The sequence below is a fragment of the Hyla sarda genome, chromosome 1, assembly GCF_029499605.1.
Source record: "Hyla sarda isolate aHylSar1 chromosome 1, aHylSar1.hap1, whole genome shotgun sequence".
Taxonomy (NCBI): domain Eukaryota; kingdom Metazoa; phylum Chordata; class Amphibia; order Anura; family Hylidae; genus Hyla; species Hyla sarda.
In genome coordinates this window covers 84,708,659-84,725,978 of record NC_079189.1, presented here as the reverse complement: position 1 = coordinate 84,725,978, position 17,320 = coordinate 84,708,659, and the positions used below count along the sequence as shown (strand labels likewise).

The 17,320-nt window shown below is 41.5% G+C and overlaps 1 protein-coding gene across 1 annotated transcript in view; it reads right to left on the bottom strand.

The window, feature by feature from the left end:
• LIMCH1 (LIM and calponin homology domains 1) overlaps positions 1-17,320 on the bottom strand; it is a 357,736-nt gene that overhangs the window by 129,330 nt on the left and 211,086 nt on the right. The window contains exons 4-5 of the mRNA XM_056557079.1: positions 8,783-8,889; positions 4,298-4,328 (exon numbers count right to left, since the gene is read on the bottom strand). Coding sequence (XP_056413054.1) covers positions 4,298-4,328; positions 8,783-8,889 — 138 coding nt within the window. The remainder of the gene's footprint in view (positions 1-4,297; positions 4,329-8,782; positions 8,890-17,320) is intronic.

Sequence of the window (17,320 nt, the reverse complement as noted above, 5' to 3'; positions counted from 1 at the left end):
TCTTGCAATTCCATAACACATCTTAAAGTTATTAGAGGGTATCGCAGGTCAGCTGTGCATCCTCGACACAAACTAGTTAATCCCAGCTTCCTTTTATTTGACCCTTGTTTTTGTTTTTTTAAATTTTTTTTAATGATAAATAGAGTGTTCCCCTCTTCACCTACACTCATTGTAACCAGATTGTGAACGGTTCACAATCTCTAGTGTTTTATACGAGCAACGTCCAGAAAAATAGCTGGAAGCAAGCACGTCTGCAGCCCTGCGCACTGCCCCGGAGAATCCCACCATTCAGATACACCGCACAGTCATCCTCTCCCGGAGCACAATTACTTCCATTAGTGCTTCTCCTGGCGTAAATCAACAGAGAATTACAGTCAATTGGATTAGAGCTCAATCCCTTTGTAAAAACCCTCCTGTTGACAAATGTGAACATTGCTTTGAAAGAGAAAAAGTCAAATCCAGTATGGAAAGTTACATAAAGAATGACAGCTCAGTCAGGATCTGGCCTTACGGGGCAGAATGGATTTGACTGACGCTGGCTCTGTTTTAGAAATCGGTTTGCCCCAATGAACCCTAAGAGGCAAGTTATGGCACATGATTTAATATGATTTACAGCAAAGGAATAATTGCTCAGCTTCTGACAAGTTCCATTCCTACAGTACTGTTTCTGCTGCCAGAATAGGCGGCTTCTAATCTCTTTCAGATCAGGCACCAGAAATGTAATTCCTTTGTCAGAAATGCTCTGCCAGAGAAGAAGCAAGCCAGAAAGAGTCCAGTCAGATCAAATGATGTGCGTGTGAGAAGTGCCGTCCACCAGGAGAAAGACTGACAAGGGTTTCCCAACTTCATTCCAATCCTCAACCCTCCCAACTAGCAAGAAAAACATACTAGGATTTCAAAACATGAATTGTGTAATACTGCGGTTTAGTGTTGACAAAGATACCAAGGCAAAAAAGGCAACAAGAACACTGTGTGAATGCTGCCCTAAACTGATATAGCCCCATTACACAGGGTGATCATTGACCAACGTTGCCCAGTGTTATAGGCCAAGTCATCAGCCGAGAAATTAGCAAAAATGTTAATTCGTCAGCTGATTACATTTTTTAAAGGGGTACTCCGCCCCTGGCATCTTATCCCCTATACAAAGGATAGGGGATAAGATGTTAGATCGCCGCAGTCCCGCTGCTGGGGAGCCCCGGGATCGCCGCTGCAGCACCCCGCCATCATTACTGCGCAGAGCTAGTTCGCTCAGTGCGTAATGACGGGCGATACAGGGGCCGGAGCAGCGTGATGTCATGGCTCCGCCCCTCATGACATCACGGCCCGTCCCCTTAATGCAAGTCTATGGCAGGGGGCGTGACGACCGCCACGCCCCCTCCCATAGACTTGTATTGACGGGGGCGGGCTGTGACGTCACGAGGGGCGGAGCCGTGACGAAACGATGCTCCGGCCCCTGTATTGCCCATCATTACTTGCAGAGCGATCTCGCTCTGCGCAGTAATGATAGCGGGGTGCTGCAGCAGCGATCCCCGGGGTCCCCAGCAGCGGGACCCCAGCGATCTGACATCTTATCCCCTATCCTTTGGATAGGGGATAAGAAGTCTAGGGGCGGAGTACCCCTTTAAACATGTTTAAAAACCAGTGTTCGTCCACTGCCATCTTCCCGAGTAATATAATGTGTGACAGACAATGATGGAAGTTAAGGGCCAAACAATGTTCATCCAGGTCCACCTGCATGATAATTGATGCATGAAATAGGATACCAGATTAGCGCTTTCATTGGGCACGAACCTGACAGTTCGGGTCATCAGACCTGCGATCCAGCCAGGACCTGTGGCCATAATATGGACACATAAATGCTGCCGCCCTGATGTGGGGGTCCCTTAGTGGTGTCCTTTTATTGCTTGGCAATCGTTTCAGAAAACCCACAGACCATTCTAAAAATTGTTTCAATGTTGCAGCCTGTTCATGTTTTAGGCAATCAAGAAAAAACAAAAACAAATAAACAAACCCTGCAATGTCCCTCAAAAACATTTTAAAATTGTCATAGAGGCATATCAAAAAGTTTTGATTAGTCGGGCTCCCCTCCCCCAAATTCTTGATAGATCCAGGAGAAATGTGTGCTAAGCACATAGCATAGCAGAGAAAAGCATTGCTTGGCCACGCGCTTCTCCCTTCTCGTTTTAGCTATTGGCATGGGTCTGAACACTTAGACCACAAACAATTAGAGCTTTAGACCGGTCTTAAAAATGTTTGTAATGAAAATAATAAACTTTAATGTACTGCAAGACTGGGTTCACCTGAATCCTTTTAAATGGGCACTTTCCGATCCAAAAACTTTTTTTATGTTGTTATTGATAAAAATTAAAGATCTTTTGTAATACGGTTGTTTAAAATTCTTTGAATAGTTATAAAATAAAACTGCACCTGAAAATCCGACCACTAGGGGTCCCCATATCTACTGGGTCTACCGCTAACATGTCTCACAGCAGCAACAGACTTGTCCATGAATCATAGACAAAAGATGGCTCATGGACAAGACTGCATGAGCAGACACACCAATCACTTCCCACTATCCCAAGAGAAGGACATGTCCCCTTCCCGGGAGGATTTTTAACACTGAGATAATGAAAAGAGGTTTTTATTATAATAAATATATGTAACAGAGATGTACATGGTCAGAATCAGCTACTGAGTAACATTTTTTTTTTTTTTTTTTACCTTTGTGGGATCTGACAGGTACACTTTAAAGGGGTACTCCCATGGAAAACTTTTTTTTTTTTTTTTTTTTTAAATCAACTGGGCCAGGAAGTTAAACAGATTTACAAATTACTTCTATTAAAAAATCTTAATCTTTCCAGTACTTTTTAAGGTCTGTATACTACAGAGGAAATGGTTTTCTTTTTGGAACACAGAGCTGGAACACAGAGCTGTCTGCTGACATCATGACCACAGTGCTCTCTGCTGACATCATGACCACAGTGCTCTCTGCTGACATCTCTGTCCATTTTAGGAACTCTCCAGAGCAGCATATGTTTTCTATGGGGATTTTCTCCTACGCTGGACAGTTCTTAAAATGGACAGAGATGTCAGCAGAGAGCACTGTGGTCATGATGTCAGCAGAGAGCTCTGTGTTCCAAAAAGAAAACCATTTCCTCTGTAGTATTCAGCAGCTAATAAGTACTGGAAGGAGTAAGATTTTTTTTATAGAAGTAATTTACAAATCTGTCACCAGTTGATTTAAAAGAAAAAAGTTGTCACGCCCCCTCCCATTGACTTGCATTGAGGGGAGGGGTGTGACATCACACGGGGGCGGAGTCGTGACGTCACGATCTTCCGTCCAGGTGGTCGAGATGGACTCAGCCTGAGGACCTCAAGCGGTTCCGGAAGCCGCTACAGGTGGGTGCTGCATGGTAGATCCAGGGGGTCTCCAGCAGCAGGACCCCGGCGATCTGACATCTTATCCCCTTTTGATAGGGGATAAGATGTATAGGGCCGGAGTACCCCTTTAAAGCTCTTTTTAGCAGCAGGAGACAATTCAACAATCCAGTATACAAGGGTACAGAGATTTCCAAAATGCTAAATTTTAATCCTACTCAGTCACATACAGTATGACTGAATTGTGTCTGTAACCAATTTTTTTAACCATTTTTTTCCATTACACCAGTGCTTCCCAAACACAGTCCTCATGTACACCCACAGGTCATGATTTGAGGCTATCCAGAGAGCACTTGTGGTGATGCCTAATGCACTGACCAGAATTATATCACCTGTGAAAGCCTAAGCAAATACTGAAAACATGACCTGTTGCGGGTTCTTAAAGGGGTACTCCGATGCTCAAACTGTTCCGAACGCTGGAGCCAGCACCAGGAGCTTGTGACTTGAAAGCCGTCACGCCCCCTCCCATAGACTTGCATTGAGGGGGAAGGGCGTGCCATCATGAGGGGGCGGGGCTATGACGTCACAAGCTCCCGGCGCCGGCTCCAGCGTTTGGAACAGTTTGTTCCAAATGCTGAGCAGCAGAGTACCCCTTTAAGGACTGGGAAAAACACCACATTACACCTATGTGAGCACTAAATAAACACTGTACAGTTCAATACTGACTTCTAGCCAAGTCTGCACAAGAATATGGAAGGGAGTTTCGTGAGTCAGGGATCTATGTAACCAAGTTTCTTTTGTTGTAGGACTGTGAGACAAGATACCACTATTGTAATTGTGGGGATCATTACTAAAACATAAACATCTATACAACACAGATCACTCAATAACACATAGAATTATTTATTAATATACTTACATTTCTTATTTTCCTGTTACAATCAGAAAGTCTGTATAAAGAAAAGGAATATGTATTAGAATAGCTTTATGCAGCACAATTCTGGGGCTCCAAAGATATTACATTGTCAAAGAGAAGTCTAAGGCCGAGATAGGCAGGGAGTGGAGTGGGAAAAAGGGGTACTCCCCTCATCTCTCTGCTGCTGCTCCAGTACTGTGATGAAATCCCCATACACTGAGCATGTGCACCCAATCACTTCTAACAAGGGACACTGGAATGGCAGCAGCGAGCTGACCAGAGAGTACATTTTTTTTATTTTAATTTTTTTTAACCCAAATAGAAAGCCATTTTAAATTCATTCCTCACTTTGGATTGTGCCTACTTTTTAGAAGAGTCCATAGCCCAGTGTTTCGCAACCAGGGTGCCTCCAGCTGTTGCAAAACTACAGGCTGCCTCCAGCCGTTGCAAAACTACAGCTCCCAGCAATCCCAGACAGCATTACACAGGGACTTTGAAATCATTGGATTGTCTGTGTAATACAGAACAGGTCCTCCAGAGTAAAAGACACTCTTTATAATTGCTTTGCCTCTACTATGGCCAGGAGATGAGCAATCTGTCATGCCCAGCTTCCTCTCTACATACTTCTATTCTGTTTAGAAGAAAGGGAGATTTACTTTTTGAAGCCTTGCGGAAAGGTTCCAATATTTATTGGTAAGATGCAAAAATATAAATGCTTATTATCATTTTAATATGAGAATAACAAGTCTTTAAAAATCAGAAATCTTGCAAAGTATGTAACATAAAAAAAGGTGTCTTGAACGTTAGCAATAAATGGATTTTCTGCTTGTGCCAAGAATCACACTTTACTATTGTTCTTCTAATTTAGATTTCCCTTTAATAACCAAGGTTTATGTTGGAATGTTACAAAACAATGCTGAGTAAAATGTTAGCTCTGAATAGACTAATGTTCTAGCACTCCGTTTGCAGTGTCGGGCAGAATATAAGTTTACCACACAGTCTGGCATTCTCCAGGGCACAGACAACAGGAATGTTGCAAACTAATTTAATAATTACACCAAAAATACCTAACGTCCGAGCTCCTTGCCATCACTGGGTAAACATAACTGTATATCACCAAACTAATACACCAGTCACATTAGAAAAATATCAGTACTTTATTGTTCAAAATGCCCTTCACGCCCCCCTGAGGAAGTATTACGTGAAACATACGTAGGGGTAGGTGGTGCTGTGTTTCCAGATGACTTGCATGTTGGCAAGTGTGATCTAATCAGTGTATATTCATTTATTACTATTCTATTTTCCTTTTTGTATTCTATTGTGTGGCTAGCCTTGGTGATCCGTGGAACTATTCCTATACTATATGGTATATGCCTCTAAGTTTCTCCTCACAGTGATACACGTATTACTTTATATCCTGGATGCCATTTTGTATGCACACTGTAGTATCCTAGTGCCCTTTTTCTCATGTTTTATGCTAATACGTATGTTTAACTATATTTTGAACAATAAAGTATTGATATTTTTCCAATGCGACTGGTGTATTAGTTTGGTGGTAAACTAATGTAATAGCATGAGAGCAGTTCAATAAACTAGAGAAATTCTTCTGGAGTAGAAAATATCTAAATATGCTGCAAGCTATGGAGACAGCAGAGAGGTGCCAAGAATATCTGTGTTCACATGCCTGTTGATACAAGGTCAGGGGAAGACAACTGCACCATTAACCCCTTAACGAACACGGACTTATCTGCGGGGTCCCGGTTGCTATTGGCGGACATTGCCAATCGGGCTGATGTCAAAGTAGATTGCGGTATCTAAAACGGGAGAATATGCTGCCGGTTAGCTCAGTGGAGCTCTTCGGGACTGCCGCGGTGAAATCGGGACATCCCGAACAGCTGAGAGGACAGCAGGAGGCTCCCTACCTGGCTCCACGCTGTCCGATCGGCGTTTGATTGCTCCAAGCCCGAGATCCAGGCTTGAGCAATCAAGCGCAGAAAACACTGATCAATGCTGTGCTATGGAATAGCATTGAACAGTGCTGGCAATCAGTGTAATGCATCTTATAGCCCCCTTATACTTTGCAAAAAAAAGTGTAAAAAAAAAAAAAAAAAGTTGATAAATGTGATTTAACCCCTTCCCTAATAAAAGTCTGAATCATCCCCCTTTTCCCATTTAAAAAAAAAAAGAAAACAAAAAAAAATGAAACATATGTAGTATCGCTGCGTGCATAAATGTCCGAACTATAAAAATATATTGTTAATTAACCCCTTTAGGACTCCGTTTTTGCACTTTCATCTTTTTCCTCCTTACCTTTAAAAAAATCATAATTCTTTCAATTTTGCACCTAAAAATCCATATGATGCAATGACATCAGTCATTTTACCCAAAAATATACGGCAAAATGGAAAAAAAAATCATTGTGCGACAAAATTGAAGAAAAAAAAGGCATTCTGTAACTTTTGGGGGCTTGCGTTTCTACGCAGTACATTTTTCGGTAAAAATGACACCTTCTCTTTATTCTGTAGGTCCATATGATTAAAATGATACCCTACTTATATAGGTTTGATTTTGTGGTACTACTGGAAAACATCATAACTACATGCAGGAAAAGTTATGGAGGAGATTTATCAAAACCTGTGCAATTGACCATGTGGTTTAATTAACAATATATTTTTATAATTCGGACATTTCCACACGCGGCGAAACCACAAATGTTTATTATTTACACTTTTTTTTTATGGGAAAAGGGGGGGTGAGTCAAACTTTTATTAGGGAAGGGGTTAAATGATCTTTATTAACTTTTTTTTCACTTTTTTTTGCAATGTTATAGCCCCACAGGGGTTTGAAGTGTGCTCAGCTCTTGAGCATGCTTCAAACACCGGGTAATGGGACCAGGGCGTACAGGTACGCCCTTCGTCCTTAAGTACCAGGATTCAAGGGCGTACCATACGCCCTGCATCCTGAAAAGGTTAACTGTGGGTGCCACTTCTGAGTTTGTGAGGGCAAGAGGAGAGTAAGTGGGCATTATTGGTATAATGCCTCAACCTACTGGGGGCATGAAGGTTACATAACACAATGCAAAGTTTTTATCATTTAAAGGAAGGGTTAAGCTGGGCATATACATAACACAGCTATTGGCCAAATTCCCCTTCAGCAAACAACTGTCTCTCTGATCTCCCGTTCCTACACACACCTGTATGCTTGGCTAAGCATGTGTTTTGAACGGGGATAGGGGAGAAATCTACTGCCAGACACCTATGGAAGTGGCTTATGTTTACAAGTACAAAAGGATCGCTAAGCTGAAATCCAACATGATCAACCCTTCTCTCATCGAGGGAGAGTCAGGAGGCCCCTATAAACAGGGAATGTTCACACTGCGGAATCTTCACTTGCAGAATTCAGCGAGCAAAGAATCTGTCTGGCAGATGCCGCCAGAAATACTTCGACACTGCACCGTCACCATTGAAGGTTATGTAGTGCTCACGGACTTCCGCGCAAAGAATGAACATGTTCGTTCTTTGCGGTGAACAATTTAAGCGTCGGAATTGTCCGCCGCTGAAATTCCGCAGTGTAAACAGGTCTCGCGGAAGACCGATTCACACTGATGGTAATGTTCACTGCGCAGAATTCTGCAGTGTGCACATACCCTAAGACTGACTGGCATTTATCTAATGTGTAAGCAGCTACGTGGTTAGCACTGTTGCCTTGCAGCACTGGGGTCTAAGGTTTAAATACCACCAAGTACAACACCCCCCCCCCCACACACACACACACACACTCAAAAACATTCTGATAAGAGAATTAGGAATTAAGATTGCGAGCCTCAAAGGCGACATGGGCTGATTTGAGTAATGCCTACCTAAATAAAGGGATTATTATTATGGCCATCTTATAAAACAGGGTGCTACCAGGATCAACTTAGTATGTACGGCACATGACACCATAAAGGGAATTTCCAATCTCAAAAAGTATATCAAAGAGTATCGCTAGAATATGCCATTTATATTTCATTGGTGTGGGTCGGACCTCTGGGCCTACCACCCAGCCTGAGATTAAGAAGGCTGTAGCGTTGTGAATTGCTCTGTCCCCTTACAAGTTATTTCCTGCACAGCAGAGTCCGGTCACCTGGCTGTGAAGGAAAAGATAGTTGGTCATGTTCATTTGAATGGGGTTATGTTGAGCACTTGAACAGTCAGGAGGTACTGTGCAGGGGGGAAAACAGTAAATTGGAAATAGTGCTGCATCTGTGCTTTTTCCCAGTCTCTTTCAAAGCCAGTAGAGTCCCAAAGGTTGGATACCCATGTATCAGAAAGCGATAGGTATCATAATGATATGCAATTACTTAAGATAGTAATGCCTAGTAATGGAGTTGAAATTTTGTATTAGACCCATTAATACTATACCATCCTTGCTTTTAATCTATTAAATTTCGTAGTCATTATAAATGGGAAAAAAAAATACTAATTGTCCCATTATGTAGATACCCACCTGACTGTTGTTCTGTTTGAGTTGTCCTGTAGATCACCAGGGTCAAAAAGTTGTGATTCTTTAAGGCCTAGTTCTTTACAGCCCCGTAAGAATAGTGTTACGTTATCCTACAAAAAAAAATTTGATCAATACATTAATAATAATAGACATAAAAACAATACTTTACTAGATGAATATGTGCATACTGTGTTTACAAATACAATGCATAGCTTAGGCCTTCTTTACATATATCAGTTGTCCGACAGCATTTCCCTCCAGTGCGTGGAGGGAAACTGATAGCGGAACTGATCCAATTCATTTGAATGGGACAGTTCACAAATATCTGGCGTCTCAGTTTGGACACCGGACGATAGGACTCGCCAGACCGGCACCGACAGGGGAACACATCTTGCTGCATTAACCTGTCCGAGGTTCAGAAAAAATGGATGGTGGATGCTACACAACTGATGATAACTGATGCATGTTGTCATCAGTTGTGGCATCAGTTGTGTCGAAATTTAGGCTGGGATTACGTATGTTGGACACAAGACATATGTAATCCTAGCCTTAGATAGAAAATATAGTAACAAATTAATTGGATCAAAAATACATTATATTTTGAAGAACATATGCTTTTATATAATAAAACAAAAATAAGAAAAACTCCATTTGGTGCAATTACTTAACAGTAGGAAGAAATGCAGTGTGTCATAAGAATGACAAAGGTTTCTTTTTTCATTATTTTCTTAGCAATGTAAGCAGCTTAAAGCTTTATGCAACAAGACTAGGAACAGCTGATCTCAAGTATACGGTGTAAGCAACCTTTATGAATGGATGGCAGCTGTCTATCTTTTTCAGACATGTACTGTATGTGTCAAACTCTTACTACTAATAAAACAGTGTAAAGCTGTGTACAGGATGTAGCTATTTTTATTTTTAGTATGAAGACATAAAGCAATTTCCAGGTTTATTTTATAGGAAAGGGTTAGTATTGTTCACATGCTCCATAATATAGAGGTCCAACAGCAATATTGTCAAAACGACAGAAGTTTAGCATAAAAACAAATTGTGTATGCAGAATTGTTTTCTCCGCTATATTATTAGATGACGATAGATGCCAATTCAAGTCAATAGTATCCGTTGGGATCTGGTGGTGACCTGGTGGAGTCGGTTGTGCTCCAACCTGTTTTTGGGGAGTTCGGCGCAAAAAGAAAAAAGCCAACTAGAACCAGAACGGGATGGAGCATAACGGCAATGAGAATCTAACCTTAGTTCCTAATTAATTAATAGTGGGTGGAGCCATCCAAATCCCTTCTATAACCAACTATGGACCAGAACTGTATGTATATAAACCAGTTTTGCCTGAATTTATAATCGTTTATTCCTTCTGGCATGAAGCAGTTTCAAGCTTATTCATCAGCTGTTCAGCTAACACGTATCTTTCCAGATCAGTCCATACACATGAACATGAGCCAGGTGTTATGTGAGCAGAACTGAAACAAAGAGCCGCAGTACTGGACGGAAGGGCTTCCATGACAAAAGCAGTCATTCATATAAAATAAAACAGTCAACTGCTGATATATTGACTAGGGGGGTGGTATGGAACCACATTTTTAGATTCAGAAACCAGTACTGGGAATACAGTAAGTATTTACATAAATGACAGCTGCCCAGAACTTTAAGGGTGGTAAGAGATAGAAAGGAGGAGACAGAAAAGCAAAAAATGGATACACACAGACCAGGCAATCTCCTGTGCTTAACAATATCACTTTCTATGTTCTGTCTTGGTCTCGCTGCTGCTAGAGATGGACTAAGCCTAACAACATACAAAAGGAAGCAGTTTGCAGGGCAGTAAAACAGCAAACAGCCAATGCTTTTTTCTGGGATAAGGAGTAGTTTTTGATAAATTAAGTGATTTATAACTATGTTAACAATCACATGGGGGGCTGAACATAAATGGACTTTGTCGTTTTAATGTTCATGATAAAGGAAGATCAGGCTAACTTAAAAAATAGGCCAGTTTTTCATAGGTTCCAAAAAAGCCCGCATATATTTTATCCAAGAGACCACAAAAACTAGTAGCGGTTGAACTGTAGAGTATACGTTCCATGATATAATCTGCATATACTTGAAGGTGTCCAAACACAAGACCAGGCTGAAGGATCACATTAAGAAGGTTAAAAGGTGTACAACTCCTCAACGCCATAGCAGCCAGAACAAAACAAACTCTGCCCTGACATATCTCTTCTACTTAAGAGCTCTAATCCGCATGGTTTTATCTTTTTGTTGTATTCAAAAGGGCATGTTCACATTCTTCCATGCTAAAAATGACATTACAGATGCCATCATCTCCACTGTTCACATTCTTGCCTGTATGAAGACTAGCTAAACATAACCCTGGACATCTGAATTGCTCTTTGGGTGTTATGTTTTTCCGGAGAACCCGTCAAAGTTGTCTAAATAGTATTGCCTTGAATCATGATTCCTGTGCTGATATTTTATGTAGATTACCACCTCAAAAACATCCACAAATCCCAGATGTATGTGATGTACCCAAGGTGAAAAGGACACTATATATGGTAATGTTAGAGTTTGTGAACATTGTTCTAGGATTAAGCTCTTTCTGTGAGAAGACAGTTTCAAGTAATCTGCAACAAAATGTTTATACTTTGTCCCAGAATTTAAGAAGTACAGTACGTGTATAAAGATGGACTTTCAATGCTTTGACTTCAGGATTATTGGTTTTGTTACAACAGAACATTGCTCTCTATTCATACTGTGTACTATGCCAGGTTCTGTTAGTCCTGCACAATGGACCATAACTGGCAACTTCAAGAGAAAAATATTTTCTAATGGACAACCACTGATAAGATTCTGTTAAGATTCAGTAAAGGTGATATCTATTTCAAATGATATCTATTGTAGTCAAATGGGTTAAAATATGACAAATCAAACATAATGTTGTCAAATATTAAATCTATTGTGCTATTTATTAAATGTTAATATTTACAGATAGGACACGTTGAATGGTAGACTTGAGTCTGGTAATTTGTGGTTTCAGAAAGCCATTCTCCAATAACAACAATGAATTCAATGGTGCAGTGTAGTAAAGAACTGCAGGGCACTCACCATAGGTGTATGAATTCTTCTTTATTCAATATTCAAGAGAAGGTGCTTACAAACACAGGAACGGACATCCATTCCTGTGTCTGTAAGCACCTTCTCTATATATGGAATAAAGAATAATTCATACGCCTATGGTGAGTGCCCTGCAGTTCTTTTCTACACTGTGCATGTTGGATCAGTCTATCACTGGAGCAGTGAGCACCACCTGGCAGATGAGCTGTCGGGAGCAGTGAAATAACTCGTAGGGGCAGCTTGAGTCACTAGCAGTGCCAGGTTTTTCTTGTATGCAGTTGTACAATGAATTCAATGGTATTTTGATGATTTTCATGTTTCTTCTATGACTCAATTGGTCAAAAGGTATGTTCCTTTATATCAATCCCTCTTAATCAGTCAGAAGTATCCTTATAAGTTTGATAAAATGTGGATGCTGTGACTTATTTTAGATGTGACACGTACAGGGCTACTCTAAATATGTCGTTTTCTTCATCTCTTGCCTTGTGGAAGGAGAGGGAGTGTTTGTAAGTAATTTTTTTCTGCCGTAGGCACTCCTATTGGAGATACAGTCCATGTGTTAGGATATTCTGACTGTTTTTGCCTATGGTGCTTACCGCTGTGCTTCCTTCTTGCACTAAAGGACTGCTCCTGTTCTAATGTGAAAGTTGCATGACCCATTAAAGGACATCTGCAGCGTTTTAACACTTATCCCCTATCCACAGAATAGGGAATAAGTGTTTGATCGCGGGGGGTCCAACTGCTAGGACCCCCCCACGATCTCCTGAACGGGGCCCCCCGAATTAGTGCTCAGTGAGAGCGCTAAAGCGCATAACGTAAACCTAGAGAGGTCGACGGTACGCCCCCTCCACATACAGCTCTATGGAGGAGGCGTGTCGGCCACGACATCACGCTGCGGCCGGCATGTCTCCTGCACCAGACAGCCGTGAAAGCGCCGTGGCCCCGTGCAGGAGATCGAGGGGGTCCCAGCTGTCGGACACCCTGCGATCAAACACTTATCCCCTATCCTACGGACGGGGAATAAGTTGTTTTCAGCCACAGATGGCCTTTAAGAACAGTCAGACTCTGTTTTAGATTTTTTTTCTATTTTGTACATTAAAACTTGCAAAAATAAAACTTTTAAACAAAAAAACAAAAACAAAGACTACACTAGGGCTAAAAGTTATAGTTATTTTTGTTTCACCATATTAAATACCCAAAAACAAGTATAATATATAAAGAACATGCAAAGCAATTGTTGTTCATATAGTCAGTGGGGGTCCCAGTGGTTGGACCCCCAACCAATTGCATAATTATTACCAATCGTATAAGTGTAAAGCTGTTAAGTTTACATTTTGGAAAATGTATGTTCCAGCATAACATCCATACGGCTGAAGATATTTTGATAATACTTGGTCACATGCTACTCATATGTCAAATAAAAATATATAATAGTTAAATTAACCCCTAACCTACCCCTATATGTGAAGGATGGGGTTTTTGTTTCAAGTCCCATACAAGTATATAGGACATGTGATGCTTTACTCCACAACCTCCACACTGCATCTCCTGGTGAATGCGTCAGTCCAGCTGGCAAGCCACACCCTCCCCACATGCCACATCCCATCTCACAAAGACACGCCCACCATTTGAGACACACCCCTTTTATTTTAAGCTTACAATATCTTCATCACAACTCAGCCCCACTTGAGGACGGGATATGAGGATTAAAAATGAGGATTAGATATGGGGATGGGATAGGAGGACAAAATATAAGGACAAAATATGGGGAGGGGATTTGAGGTCGGGATATGAGGAGGAATATGGGGTCGGGATATGAGGAGGGGATATGGGGTCAGGATTTAAGCACAGGATATGAGGACAAAAGCTTCCTCCTTTGTTGCTTTTCCTCCCCCACAAGGATTAGGAATGAAAAACCATGCAGCCCCTGGTACTCAGCTAGTTGTATATAAAGTAGTCATTACCAAAAGTTACAAAAAATGAAAGTATTTTAGCTATAGCGTAGCACTGAATAAATTATAGTCTGTAGTGCGGTGCATATAAATTATGACAGGAAGAATAGGCCCCTTTAGACCACCCCATCTTAATACAGGAAGCACTCAAAGCCGAAAAAAGTTTATTTAAATTTAGGGCCGACAAACAGGTTTAACATTTCTGCTCACAAAGCAAAAAGTTGGCTCCCAGTTATAATAAGATTACTAGTTTTGGCGAATAATCACAGTTTATTGGCTTTAAAATGAAAGCTAATTTGGCTTAATTTGACAGATAGACAAAAACAAGACTTAAAACGCAGTTAAAAGAATCTGCATTCATGTTAATAGCTGAAATGTTTACAAGGACCTTTGTGTGGCTGCCAACTGGCTGCGATGTGTAAATTTTAACCAACGAATTTAAAGAGGTGCTGATAATATAAGGCTTTGGGGTTTATATGGGACACTTCTGCATGGGAGATATCAGAAGAATACTCGCAGTAAAATGTTACTGATTAACTGTTTCGACAACTTCATTATAACACAAAATAATGAGGAATTATCAGAAAGTGTTGGTATTGTTGTATACAGGCAGATCGAAGATTCATATCTGCTACACAAGTCAAGATAACAAACACAAGGACAGGACTTCAAACCAGGTGTGATAATCTCCAGCCATCACATACACAATAATACAGAATCCTTTTATGTATGTATACAGGATACTATTATCCAAGCTGTATTATATCATGGGCTATTCCAGCTAGAAACTTCTATATCCACTCAGTGACGGAATGACTTCTGGGAACCTCATAGACTGCAAAAACAAGGACCGAGGTCCTCCACCCCTCCGAATCACATGACTGTGGTAAGGGGGAGCTCATATGGAGTGGTGATTGAATATACAGGCTGTCAATCTATATAAACACTTATGAGTTAAAGGGGTACTCTGGTGGAAAACTATTTTTTTTTTTTTAATCAACTGGTGCCAGAAATTTGTAAATTACTTCTCTTTAAAAACCTTAAAGGGGTATTCCAGGCAAAAACATCTTATCCCCTATCCAAAGTATAGGGGATAAGATGTCTGATCGCGGGGGGCCCGCTGCTGGGACCCCCCACAATCTCCCTGCAGCACCCGCATTCAATGCGAGGCTGCATCTCTAGTTTTGGAAACCTCCGGGACTAGGGACGTGACGTCACGCCATGCCCCCTCCATTCATGTCTATGGGAGGGGGCGTGACAGCCATCATGCCCCCTCCCATAGACATGAATGGAGGGGGTGAGGAATTACGTCACATCTTCAGTCCCGGAAACCCGGAGTTTTCCGAAATTAGTGACCCAGCCTCGCATAGAATGTAGGTGCAGGGAGATTGCTGGGGGTCCCAGCAGCGGGCCCTCTGCGATTAGACATGTTATCTCCTATACTTTGGATAGGGGATAAGATGTTCTTGTCCAGAATACCTCTTTAATCCTTCCAGCATTTATCAGCTGCTATATTCTCCAGAGGAAGTTGTATAGATATTTATTTTCTGTCTGACCACAGTGCTCTCTGCTGACATCTCTGTCCAGGTCAGGAACTGTCCAGAGCAGGAGAGGTTTGCTATGGGGATTTGCTCCCACTCTGAACATTTCCGGACATGGACAGAGGTGTCAGCAGAGAGCACTGTGGTCAGACAGAAAAGAACTATACAAGTTCCTGTGGAGCATACAGCAGCTGATAAGTACTTGAAAGATTAAGATTTTTAAATAGACGTCATTTACAAATCTGTTTAACTTTTTGGCGCCAGTTGATTAAAAAAAATGCAAAAAAATAATGTGTTTTCCACCAGAGTACCCTTTTAAGGGTTATGTATTTTATGTACAGATAAGTGTACCTGTATATCATTTGGTCTTGATTTATTCTTTCATAAAACCAAAACACAGAGCAGCCCTGATGAAGCTACCTGTACAGAAAAGTTGTTTCATTGTAGTGTTCAGACGGCCTAGGTAAACTTCACACAAATAAAATATTCAGGAGTGCGGCTCTTGGCATAGAACCTGCATACCAAGAGTCTCTTTCCAAAGGCAATAAAGTCATGCCAGACATTTCACTGTAGATCAGGACTGCAGATAACATGTTTTCTTCCTGCAACAATGATGCTTGTGAAGTATTTTTCAGCCTACCACTTGTATTTCTCAGAATATGTAAAACCTATTATAGGAGATAGATCCAGATAACCACATTTGTCCTGTTCATCTGTACGGTTTTTACTATGATCAGAAGGATTATCCCAGGGGAATATTGTTCAACATGTAGCAACATATCTTTGTATGTATGGGGTTATCAGATGCATGCTCAATATTAATTATTTAGATCTGACTAGTGAGAAAGCTTTACACGTACGTCAACCTTTCAAGGGATTTCCACACAATCAGTGGAAACCGAATACCAACTTTAATAATGTCAGTATGCTATATCAATAACAATTAATCAGTTTCACAAATATGGATGCATCAATGTTGTCACCTTTTCAAACATGGCTGCTGCTAACTTCTGAGGGGTGTAGCTGTTTTGGTGAAACGTTTTTTCTATTACTGGACAACCCAATTAACAAACATCCATCCAGCCTCAGTGACACCGCATCAATTAAACCCATCCAAATGGTCATAAACCACACTAAAATATAGAGAATACAGTATTCACACCTCTTTAAAAAGGGTTTGACCACTGCAACTCCATTCACTGCTATGGGACAAATGGAGAGTGCCAAGCAAGATCTCCGTTAGACCAATTTGGGTATTGACACTTCATTTACAAGGGTCACCTAGAAAACTCAGTTCTCACTACCTATGGGGGTCTGGCAAACCCCCAGCTATCGCACATTTATCATGTTTCTCGTGGATAGGTGTTTACTGCCATAAATCGTAATATTTCACTCAATAGCTAATTACCGTATATACGCGAGTATAAGCCAATCCGAATATAAGCCGAGGCCCCTAATTTCACCCCAAAAACCCAGGAAAAGTTACTGACTCGACTATAAGCCTAGGGTGGGAAATACATCATCCCCCCCTGTCATCATCCAGACCCCCGTCATTAACACCCTCATCATCATCACCCTGTCATCATCCCCCTTCATCATCCCCTCCTGTCATCATCCCACACCCCCCTTCATCATCCCCCCTTCATCATTACCCCGTCACCATCCCCGCCTGTCATCATCACCTCCTGTCATCATCCGGCTGTCATCATCCCACCCCCCCCCCCTTTCATCATCACCGCCTGTCATCATAACCCTGTCATCATCCCACACCCCCCCCCCTTCATCATCATCCCCCTGTCATCATCCCACACCCCCCCCCTTCATAATCCCCGCCGGTCATCATCCCCCTGTCATCATCCGACCCCCCCCCCCTTCATCATCACCGCCTGTCATCATCCCCCTGCCATCATCCCACTCCCCCTTCATCA